The sequence below is a fragment of the Toxotes jaculatrix genome, chromosome 8 (genome assembly GCF_017976425.1).
Source record: "Toxotes jaculatrix isolate fToxJac2 chromosome 8, fToxJac2.pri, whole genome shotgun sequence".
Taxonomy (NCBI): Eukaryota; Metazoa; Chordata; class Actinopteri; family Toxotidae; genus Toxotes; species Toxotes jaculatrix.
Window position 1 is genome coordinate 11,342,058 of NC_054401.1, and position 14,692 is coordinate 11,356,749.

General features: G+C 43.6%; 1 protein-coding gene across 1 annotated transcript; it reads right to left on the reverse strand.

Annotated features, from left to right (window-relative positions):
- Nucleotides 1-2,090: 2,090 nt before the first annotated feature.
- Nucleotides 2,091-14,692, reverse strand: adar (adenosine deaminase RNA specific). Its single transcript, XM_041044458.1, has 16 exons — nt 14,328-14,692; nt 11,161-12,926; nt 10,672-10,979; nt 10,183-10,378; nt 9,735-9,937; nt 9,100-9,235; nt 8,666-8,904; nt 8,194-8,350; nt 7,479-7,647; nt 7,183-7,276; nt 6,937-7,053; nt 6,636-6,763; nt 6,329-6,511; nt 6,051-6,163; nt 5,449-5,576; nt 2,091-4,696 (listed from the first exon to the last, which is right to left on the reverse strand). The coding sequence occupies exons 2-16, from the start codon at nt 12,802-12,804 to the stop codon at nt 4,372-4,374; spliced, it is 4,140 nt and encodes a 1,379-aa protein (XP_040900392.1). The 5' UTR covers nt 12,805-12,926; nt 14,328-14,692; the 3' UTR covers nt 2,091-4,371.

A 14,692-nucleotide genomic window follows, 5' to 3' on the forward strand; every position in this document is an offset into this window, starting at 1 on the left:
ACCATCCATTACCTTCACAGTACCATGGTACTTTTCCAGGTTCCCTTCTTTTCAGCTCACTGATGCTTCAAGGATATGAGGCGCCATCTCTCCTGTCACACCTTTGATGACCATTATAAATTTGTGCTGGACTTCACAGGTTCTCATGATCTTCTATGTTGTCTTTTTTTAGCTTAGCATTTAAGCCATTCCTCTCCACACTCAGCCTTCATATATTCCCTTCTTCCCCTCTCTCATTTATTTCCATTGGAGAGCATCGATTGGGTCGTTTAAGCCCTTCGGTCTGGACTAATATTTCACTCTATGCAGCTCTGTTCCCCTCTTCTATCCTTCCCTCCATCGTGCTTTACTCCTCTCCCTCTGTCATTAGTCCCACCCCCCCCCCCCCACCCCCCACCATGCAAATACTTGACTGGAGAGACAATATGAATCCAACTTGATGGGTCAAGATCCTGATTGAAACAGACTCTCGGCACAGACCATTTGGACAGCACATACATGCGTACACATGTCTATGCACATTTTTGTCACTATTACTTACTTGAGAGGCTATAGTGATATAAATGTAATTATAGTTGGGAGCTAAATAATTTGGTCCTAACTATAATTAAGTACTAAGGGATATTATGCAAATTCTTTGAACTACTGTTTATCTTGAGAGTTTTCACTGTTGTTAGATTCCTTTGCTTTGCGCCCTCCTCCAATGATGCAGGCTGTTTAGGGGACATTAACAGTAAACCTATTTACAAGGCACTACACTGATTGGCTTGCAATGTCCCTGCCATCGTCCTGTCCCTAGACAGAAACAAACACTGCTGAATCAGAGACAAGATCGGGTCTAACGCTACACTGAACTGATTCAGAATTAGACAATGAATGTCACTACTTGTTCCCTGTGGGACATCACACCGAGCGACGGCTCTAAATGGCTTGTTCAAATGTTCAAAGTGTTAATGCATCACATTAAGATGTTGCTGAAACAGTATCAGTATTACACATAGCTAACATCTCTCACAGAATACACCAAGAACTGACTTCCAAAATATTTCATTTTAACTTTGATCCTCATTGTCACAGCTTCTTTAGATTTGTATTGCGTTGCTTATTTTGTATATATCCTATCCCTTCTTATTACTACCTTATTGATCTATTGTTCATTCTGTACATTCCTTAATCCTTATATACACATCATTATGCATTATAGCTACAGTTTGCACCATCTGATTAGGTGCTAAGCTGTTTTGAGTTGCACTGGTATTTAAAGTTGAATCTGTTGTACACAGTATTATACTAATACTAAGTGTGACTCTGCCTCTGGAAGTCCTTAACTTAAAATAGTCTATTAAAGATATTAATGTCCTAAACTTGAAATTCTAAAACTCAGGTTGATCCACACAAGACAGAAGTACAAGAACATGAACATACTTAGACTTGCACTGAGTGAAAATGAAAAATAATCAACGACCAAAATATCATAAGCTTGTAGAATCACATGATGTGCTGGTCTATAGAGAAAATAAGTGTCAGAGCTGCTCAGATCTTGATATGAAAATCTACCCGCTGTTTTCGTGCATCCATCATGAATATCAGGTCACCACGGGCGGATTTGATGTAGCCTTTCTCCACATGCATAAACACATGCACGCAGCCCCTGGACCTAAGGTGAGGACATGTTTCCATCTGCTGATCCTCTGGAGCATTGCAAGAGGCTCTGCAATTATTAAGAGCCAGACTCAATCTAAACGCCACCCTCAGGAAAGGAGCCCCTGCTGTAAAAATTTGCATCTTCTACTCAATCAAACTTTCAGCCTAGAAAATCTCTTTCCAGTCATTGTTTCTACATAATTGGAATTCAAAGATTTATCACGGATGAAGAGTCGGAACCAGAGGCTTTACTGTGCATTTCCAGTCCTCTTACAACAACTCAAAAGCTGCTCTGACACAGTAATTATCTATAATCCCTTCAAAAAGTCACCATATCATTTAGGCACCTGAACTACTAAGTACTTCTCTGGAGAAAGAAGCAGGTGATAATTAATTATAAAATACACTATAACAGAATCTAAAACGAGAATACCAAAAAACATCACTCCACTGAAACTTCTTTTTATTTTTTTCAAATTTGGTAATCATTGGTAAAAAAAACAGCATACTCCATGGCAGTTTAATTAAAATACCAGGGAAAATAATAGAAAACAATTGTAGATGATTTACAAAATATATACATGAAACCTATACATATACACATACACACAGACATATATATTTATATATATATATATATATTTTTTATATATGTATATATATATACACAGCACTATACTCAAACCCTCAAAGAGTGGGGTCCAAAAGTCTGAGTCTGAAAACTGTACATTTAAAACAGACATTTTCCTTTAAGCTTCTTGTTCTAATACCTGTAAATCTAAATAATGTAAAGTTTAAAGAATTGCAACAGGTATTTAAAGCAAATGAGTAAAGAGAAAATTCTGTCTACTTGTAAAACAATAAGAACGTCCTCAATAAAATGCTGAACTTCAGGAGTGCTGAATAAGAAAGCTACCTACATGTCGAGCAGAGAGAAGTGCCACTGTTCTACAGAGGCATGATTTCAAGCTTAAAACCGTTTAAAGGAAGATTCATTTTCCAGCAAAACAGTGGCTGTGGCAAGTGCTGACTTGCATGGCGTTTCCTCTGCAGCCACCTGACCTGAAGCACAATAAACATCTGTGAGACCACTGTAACATCATAAGGTATTACTATATATGTCTGAGATGCTCCAGGCACTCCTCCCCCGCCAGCATCATGCACTTTGAACAGTATAAGTGTCAGTTTTTTTGTTACATTAGACTTTCTGGAACTAGACTCTGGCTTTTGGACCCATGATACATCTGTGTGTTCATGTATTTGTATATAACCGATGTATATATTGCATCATCCATCTACATTTAACCACATCAAGAACATACTACACTCTCCTTAAACAACAAAACTGTCCTCACCAACTGGCCACTGAAGAGAACCTGAAAGCCTTTTTGTTTATTGAGATGTATAAAACAACGTGCAGGCAGGACAGTAGAGACTTTCCAGGAATCCTTAGCATGGCCAGCTACTGATAACCTTATTGACAGACGTGAAGGAAAACAAAGAGAAATACTCAAAAACACAGACACAAGCAATAAGATCAGAAGTGTGGTACTTCTTGGAGGCTTTGACATCAGTAAATCCATATAAAAGCACAAAAGCACAGAGAAATTGTGGGACTGATCAAAGGGTCGCACTTGCTGATGCTGTGCTAATGGAAACCATGGCAACACCGTGTGGATGGATGGACAGTTGAGGGCGCACAGTAAGTTTAAATCTTACAGCTGGTTTAACTCAGAGAGGGGCCAGTTTGAAGTCTTCACAGTATGTACAGGAGCAAAAGCTTAAAATCTTAGTCACTGATCAGAGCAAAAGTTGGCATTAATATTCTTCTTATGTACAAAGAAAGCTTTTTGTGTACATTGTAAGCTGGTACCGTACAGAGCGAGGACTAATTCCCAAGTTTACTCAAGAAATTTAACTCGGTTGAGTGCAATTATAAAATAATAATAATAAAAATAAAAATCAAGATTCCTGCTGAGAGTGTCCCATTGCTTCTGCTCGCCGTCCTAAAACCAGCTGCATGTATTCCCATGCAGTAGAACACAGGGAGCAGAAAAAAATAATAAGCACTTCTTGATTTAAACTGTAAATTAAGTTAATTACAGTTACAAACACTGCTACAATGCTGAGACCATGTCAGGTGGAATCCCTATTAGTAGCACTTGTCAGCTACTTAAGGAAACAGTGGTCTAAAGAGGCCCAAATCATCTCATGCAATGGTCAAAGAACCTGCAAAAATGATTTAACATATCAAGTAGAACAGCTGAAAGCACTACGACTGTAAAGACAAACTGAAATTAGAATCTGAAACTAACATATATTTATAAAAAGAATAAACAAAAACAGACCAAAAACAGAAATTATCTTGCAAGCTAACACAATCCAGCTTTGCAGCAGTGTTTGCCATGGTGATTTATTGACTTCAAATTAATTCCTTTTTCATGTAGTACACACCCCCTGAATCTCTCCCTAGCTCTGTCTGTCTACTGTGACCCCACTCACCCTTCAGGCTTTGCCCTTGCCATCTCCCTCTAATTTTATTCTGTCCGTTTCCATCACTCTTCCTGAGCAGCCTTTAACCATGTTCCATCAGAAGATACAGTTCTGGCTTCTGGCTACACATTACTTGATTGTCCTTTTCCTTTCTTCATATCTGCCCCTGGCTTGTGCTTTTCTCCACCCCACACATATTTATATTACCCACTTAATAAAGCACCCTGCACTGTTCTACGCCTCCTCTTGTTTGTACTCCATGGCTCCTCCGTTTCTACTGCTGCCGTATCCCACAGGGACACTTGCTCCATTGTTCCCGGTTCCCTCCCCTGCCTCAAAGCTTTTCTCTTCCAGCGGTTTGCCGATCCAGGCGCCGTAACCGTGGACGCTGAGAGCTTGGAAGAACTGCTGCTTGGCTAGCTGGAAGGACATGGCTGACATCTTGGCCTGGGCATAGGAGGGCAGGGAGAGGAGGTCTGTGCGGCCACACCGCTGGCACAGAGAGCGGAACAGACAGAACAAGTTGGACTTGGACACACGGGACACGCCCAGTTTGTTCCTACAGGGAGGACACCAGAGGACTCTTTAGCTGAGTGTTCAGGAAAAAAAGTGTGACAGTCTTGGAAAACAACATAGTTTGTCTGGCCTGAATATGCAGTTTCCTATTTAGCTTACTTTACAGCCAGCTGCTCACTGTTTTAGGCGATTTAATTAAAATTAAAACGTTTTTTGTTACTTCACAGTTTTTACTCAATAAAACAGAGCACTTGAGATTATCCAAAATAAAAATGCTGTCAAGGGGTTTTCAGTTTCTGTGTGTTTTTTAAATAGTTTGTGAATAGAACACCACATTGAATATTTATTATCTCATGGTTGTGGATTATTTGGGACACCAGCACTAGCTGAAATTGGAATCATTTATAACTGAGATGTACTGAAATTATTTTTTCTGGAAACAAATTCCAGGGATGTCTCTTCACAATGATATGGTGTCTGATCAATGCCAGGATGATCAATAACTCACACAGATGAAAAAACACAGTCATATTTCTGTAAAGCATTTTAGAGGCATATTAAGCTACAGAGAAAATCGATGCTCAGGCAAAAAATTGACTTGAATCTGTTGTGGGTTAACAAAGTTACTATTAGCCCCTAGGGAAAGACAAAGACATTGAACAGCAGCTTTACACTCCTTAAATAATAAGTTATTAAGTGGACAATAATAGACTTTACAGGTTGATGTGTCTAGTTTATTAAGTATTACTAAACCGTGTTTGATCAGGAGAGACAGGATTTTGTTTTACTACATACCCATCCAGTTTGCCTTTGGTCCCATCCAGCACCTCTACACTGTGCTGGTCTGGAAAGCTCCAATTCACACTGGACTCCTTGGTCTTGCCCGTGTGACGCGTGGAGTCGTACACACTCACCCTGCCCACCTACAGTCCAGCCAGGTGGTGTGGGACAGGGGAGGGGGAGAGAGAACATATTTTGTTAAATCAGGCTAATTTAGCCCTTCAGGATGAGTCAGCAATTCCAAACAGAGCGTGTAAAATTAGTTCTGTAAAGCATGTGTCAGTGTGATAGCTGTGTCGCACTGTGTGTCGACTGGTGATGGTAGCGCCAACCAATTTCACTGGTTTGTAACTGAAAGCAATCAAAGTGTTCAAAAACAGGTTAAAACAAGGAAAAAGCTGAACTGCGTGAAGCTGCCAGCTACTGTATTTCTCAGGCATTTTGACTTTGCAATAGTCGCCAACAAGCTTTCTGTTAATTGATGGATGAGACAAATTGAAAGAAAATGAGCAATGAAGAAACAGTTGTGCAGACCCAAATAGGAGTGTTGGCAGCTTAACTCCATATTTCTGACTAATGTCCACATGTGACACTGCAAAAAAAACTTTTGTAGTCACCTCTGGGTGGTTCAGCATGAAGGGAGGAGGAAGACTCTGGGCGAATGCATCACCGTCTCTGGCCAGCCGACAGCAAACAGCACGTGTCAGGTGACCGTGGCTGTACAGATAGCCTAACAGATCAGAACAACAACGACAGGTTGTAAAACAGAAATCTGAGACAAGACACAATGTAAAACTGGAAATTAATCCAGTTTCACTGACATTAACTCTCATATTTGTCACATTATCTGTTGTCCAACTGGGTATAACAATGACAATGCAGCTGCATGTTTTACCAAGTGTGACAGACTTTAGGTAGATCGGATGCAGGAAATGGGTGAGCAATGCCCCCTGCAGGCCCAGCACGTTCCAGCGCAGGATCTTATCACTGCAGCTCATGGTTCGCAGCCTCTCTCCGTGCTGGATGCCGTCCCAGGTGGGCACAATGGCACTTGACTCCACTGGGATTGTGCCCTCACCTGGCACAAACAACCCACCACACACGCCACAAAGGTCACAACTCTTGCGTACAGCAGGAATAATTTATTTCCATGCAGTTATATATAGTATTTGTGTAGACAGATGGGGGTGAGTTTCTCTCACCGTTCTCCACTTTGGTGCGGAGCTTGCCCTGCTTAGCGTTCTCAAACAGCGGTTGGTGGCCCCCGACTTCATCCCCAGCTTCACTGCAGGACTTATCAAACAGAGCCCCATCCCCGCAAGGTGCCGTGCTATGGATAAGAGAGAAAGAAGAGACATACGATATGGATATGACATACACAAAAATGACATGCGGTTTAAAGGAGGAGCACATGAAATATTGATGTATGTGACTAATGGGCAGGATGGAAATGAAAGATGAGAGATTATGGGGGAAGATAACAGATGATACTGATACTCCAACCTGATGTAGAGGTGAAAGGTGATGTCAGGTTTGATCTGCAGTTTGTTTTTCTCCCCTGGCTCAAATATACTGTCATCTGCGCCATCATAGTGCTTGAGCAGCTCACTGTACAGAAACCTGAAAGGAAAGGAAAGGAGAGGGTGAGTTAGACTTATAAATAATGTCCCATAGACTGGGACTGGAAAAAAAGGGGTATTTTTAGAACTGGGAGAGAAACATTGATAAAAGAGCAAGTTCTATTTCTACCGAACAAATCCCCTTCTGGAGATGATTTCAGCATGGCAATCATTAACCGTCTCCCCTTTAAGGCTCAGCTCCTCCCCTTTAACACAGCGATTTCCTGACACAAAGAAAAAAATACTTTCAATGTCAAAGAACACAACAATGCAGCACCTCTCAGTTCTGCAGTGACCTAGTTCTGTTCTAGCTTTCTGACAGTGTATGCCTCTCGGCACAGAAATCCATAAAACTAAACATCATGGGAAAATTGTTTTACCACATCTGCTGTATCATAGTTTGTACGCTAAACGTAATGGATATACCAGTGCCCAGGCTGACAACAGTCCCCAGGCCCTCCCCCCTCCTCATGACAATGGTGGCCAGAATCTTGCGTCCCAGAAGGCTGTGCTGGATACGTGTGGTCAAGGCGTTGAAACGCTGGTGGCTCAACATTGCTATCTGGTCATGCAAAGTGCTGCCACTCACTGGAAGCTAGAAAGAGAAGGATGTATACAGGATAGGTTTGGTGAAACAGAAAAGCAATAAGGATTACTGTATATTTGGCAAATGTGAAATTTATTTGACTTCACAATCCAATGACAAGTCTCAAAAAATACCAAAGAAAATTATATTTTTTTTGTATGTGTGAACCGCAGATCTAAGACAGGTGGCCTTAGACAAAAGGAGAGAGCAGAGAGGAGAAATTATTTATTTACTGTGAAGCTGCGAATGTGTTGAGTTAAAAAGTCAATGACTGAATTTTACTTGGTTATGTTTTAACTAAGGCTGCAAGTTGTTCTCAGTGTCATAAGGACATTTATATTGTTCAGTGAAAAAGTTTTGATGAAGTGAGGTAGTTGGTCAATTACATGAAGGCTTTTACTGTAGTTCAGCTGAAGGTCAATCTTTCGACACAAGTCACCAAGCTAAGCAAAACCTCTTGATAGGCCTCTGCTATTTTTCTCATTCCATTATGTACTGCCTTGTCCCCCACGCAGAGCTGGACAGCATGACAGAAAATGTGAAAAGTCAGCTCACCTCAGCTGGGATAAGCTCCCCAGTGCGGGCTGCCCTCTCAGCTTCTCCAATCAGAACGCGTAGAGCAGCGTCTGCTGCCTCCTGTTTTCCCTGCTTCTTGTTGGACGCACAGACTGGAGGGAACCACCGTCCGCCCAGCTTAGCCTGGTAGGTGAACCTGAGCAGGAGAGGAAAAGACAAAGGTGATTAGAGGAGGACTTAAAATGCTGTTCTCGCTCACTTTAAGACCCAAGGATCCCATGGAAACCATGGCTGAGCCATGAACACATAAATGCAACAAACAGAGATTCAGAGAAATTAAACAAAAAGTTCATTTATGTCCCACAACTTTAAATAAGCATAATTTTTTCCTTAAGTATACAAAGAATATATTTTCCAAAGCACATGGTAACCCAGGGAGCAGGAGTTTTTTTTTTTCTCCAATATGAACATGTTAAATGTGTGTTTATGCATTCATCAGGCTCAGACATACTTAGGCTCATGTGGTGGCCCAGACTGGCCAACCAGGCGAATCTCAGCAGCAAAGCCCCGGGCTCTGGCGTACTCCAGAAGACCTGACACTGCGTTGTTGTTCAGGTGGTTGATGAGGTCCCCAACCCCTGCCTCGTGTGCTGCTCGCAACTCATCTGCAGTCAGAGGGGGCAAAGAGGGACATGTAGTCCCAGAACCACGGCCATCACTATCACTGGAAGAGCCTAGGGGCAACTGAGGCTGGAAAACAGAGATGGCAGTGGGGGGAAGATAAAAAGAGAGATGTGAACGGTATTGAGCAAAGGGAGCAAAACAGTGTGACAGAAGTGACAAGATCATTTTTTTCTGCCTGAGTGACCTGATGTTTCTCAAAAGTCATTCGAGAAAATACGCAAAATGAACAAATTCAGATATTCTCTGCTTTTCTTTCCACACCTTGTTGAGCTGCAATTTCCCGTCAGCCATTAATTCTTTGACGGCCTCCTCTGCTGCCAGCTGGCGGGCTGCCTTCTTGCTCGGAGCCGAGGCCTCTGCAAACAAGCTCTCGCCGACCTTCACCTTGTACATGAACCTGAACACAGAACAATGAAGGTGAAAAGGATGGAAAGAGAGAGACGGAGAGAATTATTTTGGTTTGTAACTGAGATCAGAGATGATGCCATACTAGGTTGAGTTACTATTCTAGATTCTTGACTTATCACATTTAGATGCGACAGGGTCACAGTAACACTAGAGCCTATGGTATACCAGTCATAAAAACAGAAGCATACAGCATTTATAGAAAGCGATCGGAGGAAAACACAAGTTTGTATTGTATCTCCCAACCAGTCTGCTGCCTAAAGGGATGGATTATAAACAGAAAGAGTGGTAAAGTGTAGATGGACAGAGATGGTATTGTGTCTTTGTCAGCTGACTGCAATGCTGAGGACAGACTGAACACAAATAGCTGATCAACTGCTTCCCTGAGGAGGAAATGTACGACCAAAGAGAAACTCAATCTAAGAACATACAGTGTGGGGGAGAACAACATCCAGAAGGACACATTCAGAGGGAGGTGAAGGAGCCAGTACCGTGGGTCATGTGGTGGGCCTGCCTGCCCAGTGATGATGAATTCGATGGGGTTCCCGCTGCGCTGGCTGTACTCCATCAGGACAGACACCGGATTTTTCCCACCAGGCAGGGAACGGGACAGTGGCTGGCGAGGTCCCTCTGCCGCCCCCATCCCTTCCACGTTACCAGACCCAAAAATTCCCCCCATGCCTTCAACTGCCCCCTGGTACACAGCAAAAAAAAGAAAAAAATACCATTCATTAAAACATGTTTTTGGTGGATGAGTTTTGAACTGTGATACTGTACAGTAGTGATGCCTATTTGGAAGTAAAGGGTTTATTTATAGAAAGGGCCAGCAGTTTGGTGCTTGTTTTTTTCAGCATTTTCACAGATGAGATCTAGTTATGACATACTTTGATTAACCGAAATTGAAACGGTTGACTGGGGCTTATTTCAAGCACAACTTACACTAGTGTCTGGGACTATATCCATGACCTGGTCCGTACTGGCAGCATTTCCATCGTCCCCTGAGCTCGACCCTCCCTGCATCTCTCCGATGAGAACGCGCAGGGTGGCCGCCGCAGCGTCCTTTTTTGCAACCTTCTTACTGGAAGCTTCTGCGACAGGAAACTGTCTCCCGTTGAGCATCACCTGCATTCGGAATCTGACAGAGGGAGAGAAAATATACAGTGATTGGTCAATACAAGATTAATTGAGAAGCTACAATTCTCTGAGTCCGCTGTGTTGCATAACAAAGTAAATTTTCATTCTTAATTGGCAGCCTCTTACATCTTCATTGAGGCAGATTTCTCACAGAACTTAAATCAACAGGTTCGTAACCAGGTGCTTTGCAGAGAGTAGCAAACATATGGGTGGAAAAAGTATGTGTATGTGCATGTGTGTATTACATTACCCCCTGTATCAATCAAAACTTTAACAGCAGATTATGTCGCTGACCTTGGGTCGTGGGAGGGTCCCGACTGGTCAAGGAGCAGGAACTCGCAGTTCTGGCCCAGATACTGGGCATATTCCATGAGGCCGCTGACAGGGTTCTTCAGCCTCACTTCCTGTAACTTGGCCCACAGGTTCTGGGGAGGTGGGGCAGCAAGTGACACAGCAACAGTTCCCATGGCGTTGGCCCTCTCTGCTGCCACTTTTTCAGCGTCCGTTTCCCGGCGAATGGCGTTGAGGAATTCTGGGATATCATCAGTGGCCCACTGTCCTTCGTTGGTTTCTTTGTCTTGACATGAGGTAGAGGAGGGGGGCTAAAGGGAGGAATGGGACAGAAAAGGGAAAAGTAAAGAAGTGGTGCGGTTAATAAAATCGGACAAGAACTCCAAGGCCGATAACCCCAGCTAAATCTTTTTGTATTCAAAAGAAAGCAGCCACCTTCATACCACTGAATAAATACAAAGACACAAAGCAAAACACAGGTATTTCACGTACCGCATCACTGTGACTTTGCTCTGGCATCAAGCCTTCTAGCAGACGTATCGGCTCGAGGCATGGACCTGGTGGTAGTGGTGGTGACGGCAGGAAGATGGACCCTCCTCCCTTCTCTTCTCTACTAGGTTCCTCCTCCATCTGACACTCCTCAGCTGGGGTGCTCTGTGCGGCTTTGAGGATCCTCTCCATCCTTTCTCTGCGCCGGGTGGAGAGCTCCCAGGTGTGAGGGTTGACTTCACCATTCTTAATAACATCTCCTTGCTTTTCCAGAACATAAAGGGTGGGATTGACCTGTTTGGCACTCCTAAGACCCAGATTTTTGGCTATGACCAGAGCAGTTGCCTCCCCTGCATGCAGGAGGTAACGCAGAACGAGCTCCTTCTGGTCTGTCATTGTGGGAAGCTGAAGTTCCTGATCAGGAGAGCTGGTAGTGCCGGGATGTTGTTTCTTTTTGTGCTGACCTTTTGCTGGTGACTGGGATTCTTCAGAGTCAGATGACTCTAAAGAAGAGCAGTAAGAAGAACTGGATTCTGTGTCAGAGTCCTCTTCTTTGGCCTCTCCCTTGTTTCTTGCTGTTTCTGTTTTTAGCTCAACCTTGGCTTTAGGTTTTTGAGGGTGTTCTGAGCTGACACACAGATGGGATGGTGGACTTTGTACATCAGAGATTTGATCTCTGTTGCATCTGAGAGGTCCTCTGTAAACAGTCCACTCTGGAGGGAGGAGTCCTTGCTTGGAGGCTTTCTGTGAGCGTTCCAAAGAGTAGAGGGCCTTGTTCACTATCTTTTTGGGCAGACGCAGCTTTTTAGCTAACAATTTTGCAGAGATACTCTCACTTGGCTTCAATGCAGCCAAAGCCCTCTGTACCTGATCCTGGATGTGAGGAGTGAGAGTGATGTTAACTTTACTAAAGCTGGAGATTGCCGAGCTGCTGTATGCAGATTGTCTGTCAAACCTTTCTCCTCTGTTGGGCCTTTCTCGTTGAAGAGAGAAACTCCGAAAATTATCACACAAAGAGTCTGTTTGGAAGCATTGTCTGTTGGAGTACTTATTGTGGTTTTGTTGTAAAAAGTTTTGATTCAGGTGTCGAGGGGCTTGGGAACCTCGTGTGGGTCCTACACTGGGTGGGTGCGAAAAACTCTGGTCCTGGCTATACCCGTCTCTCCACCTAGGGCTGCTGTTGGGGTTTGAATATCTATTGTACCCTGACTGGAGCTGATATGAGGAACTGGGTGGCCTGCTGGGTCCCACTCCCACTCCCCCTCCCCCTCCTAGTGGACTGGCTCTGAACTGTGGAGCCTCAGAGCTGTGTCCTCTCAGGAACTCCACCTGTTGGTAGTGAAATGAATTTGGATCAGGACTGGGACGTGGATTATGTGAATTGTGAAGGACCACAGGTTTAGGGGCTGCTTTACTGTGGCATGGTATCGGTGGATTGGAGGGAATGAAAGAGGGAGTTGGGGCCTGTATGGACACTGCAGGAGGGGCAGAGCTGTTGTAATAACTTGAATATGGGCTTTGCTGTGGGCCAGCTCTGGGGTAGAGTGAGGCTGGGCCAGATCTGTTGTAATTCTCCTTGGCCTGGAGGTGCGGTGGTGGATGTCTATGGTAGTGTTCTTTGGAAGGCCCTCCTCTACCTCTGCTCATAGCGCAGGGGATGAGCGTGAAGGGGGCCGGTGCAGCTGGCTGTGCAGCTCCTTTATCAGTATACGTCCTCGAGCACAAACAGCACACCCTGATGCAAAGTCAGGGTTGCACACTGAGAGCACCTGAAATACAAACAAAAGACAGTGTCAGGAGAATATTAATAAACAGACATAAACAACACTAAGAAAACTGAAAGGCGAAAAAACAGCTAGGAGGATAAGAGAAACTGGGCAAGCCTCCAACCTCCTCAAGTGTCCTTGGATAAGTCACTGAATCTGTACCTTCTCCAAGGATATACTTTAGTCACCCTACACCTCTTGCTTTCTTGAAGAGCAGTGTAGAGAAAGGGGACAGTAAAATATATGGGTATTTGGGGAAAAACGAGGATTATATGCAGAGAATAAGCTTTGACATATACCAATGCTCTTATTGTTGCTGTGTATATCTTCAGATTATACCCCAGTCAGTCTACAAGGATACTGCAGGGTGACATACTGTCTCTCCCAGTCACACTGAAACTTAATCCCAGGGTAAAAGGATGGTGATTAATAATTCAGACCTTCTTGTGACTATTCTGTTTTATTTCTGGCCTTACAAATTATTGCTGGATCTGGATCCATAGCGGGGGTGGAGAAAAGTGAGACACCAATGCAGACAAAAGGGACAGTTCCAAGGACAAAAGAATGTAAAGGGCTACCTGTCAGTGATGTGCTATAGACAGGAAACCATGCAGTTGCTAGCCAACAGTCCTATAATGACACATTTTTGTATGGATTTTTGGAAGGATGTGATAATTTCTTCCTCCAAAAACACACAGCGCAATGGTCGAAAATAATAATCCAGCAGAGATGTAGATACTGTGAAACAGCATAGTTCAGAATTCCAATATCCTTCTACAGTACAACAAACATTGATTCAGCCTCAAGTGTCATATGTGACAACACTCAATAATGTCCATATCAGTGAGACTAACAACAAGGAGACACCCAATACTGAGTCAGGTTTCATCCCTTCTGGCCCAGTCAGCATCACTGGTCTGTCACATAGAGCTAAGCGGGCCCAATCCCACCACCTTAATAGAGAACACCACAGTGTTGGTTCATCACAGTAATAGGGGCTGACAAGGCCGACAAGGCCGGCAGCCCGGCGGCCAAACAGGGCTGGAGCTGACTCATCTTGACCCTGATGCAAGGCAACAGTTGACAGCCAAAATAACAACTCCATGTTTTTCAGAATCCACTGTCATTATGCTCCTTTCAGTTTTGAGCCTGGACAGAGGCACAGGCTGGACAAACCATTTGATGATGAATCAACGCTTTTGAATACTTTATGCTGTCATGTCAAGAAACAGCTGAATACCACTGTCCTGAGACCTTTGTGTCCTTTGATTGCTTAGCACTGAAGACATTAAAACTGGTACATGCTCCAGATCCAGAGTCACAAATTCACATTTGCATGCAACACATACACAATAAACTGGCAACACAAGGCCCAGTGGGCTCACGGAGTACTGTGGATCTCACCTAAAGTAGTTCAAGCGAAAGTGTCAGCTGAGAAAAAAAGAAGGTAGTGTTAACTTAGCTGCTCCTGCAGCTTCCCAATGATCACGTGACCTAAAGAGAAATTCACGAAAAATAAAAATAATAGCAACGAACAAGACACGAGTCACAGAGTGAGTACGCAAAGTAAGAACGGCACAGGTGTTAGATTAGAAATCACTAAACGGCCTTTGAGAGAGCGAGGTCCGATCCGCAGCCTCCACAATGTGAACACCTGAGATGTCGCTCGCTTATAAATCCTGTATGAAGTGCTGTAACTAGGAGGTAATAAACAGTTACGCCACGAAGGTTTAGGGGAATTCAAGAGATTGACTCGTGTAAGGAAAAGG

What these genes read in the sequence shown, in the direction of transcription:
- adar (XM_041044458.1), bottom strand. Translation starts at nt 12,804, where the DNA reads ATGAGCAGAGGTAGAGGAGGGCCTTCCAAAGAACACTACCATAGACAT. An exon ending in GGCCCACCACATGACCCACG is followed by an intron (nt 9,236 to 9,734) that starts GTACTGGCTCCT and finishes TTCTGTGTTCAG; the next exon opens with GTTCATGTACAAGGTGAAGG. An exon ending in GGGAGCTTATCCCAGCTGAG is followed by an intron (nt 7,648 to 8,193) that starts GTGAGCTGACTT and finishes TTCTCTTTCTAG; the next exon opens with CTTCCAGTGAGTGGCAGCAC.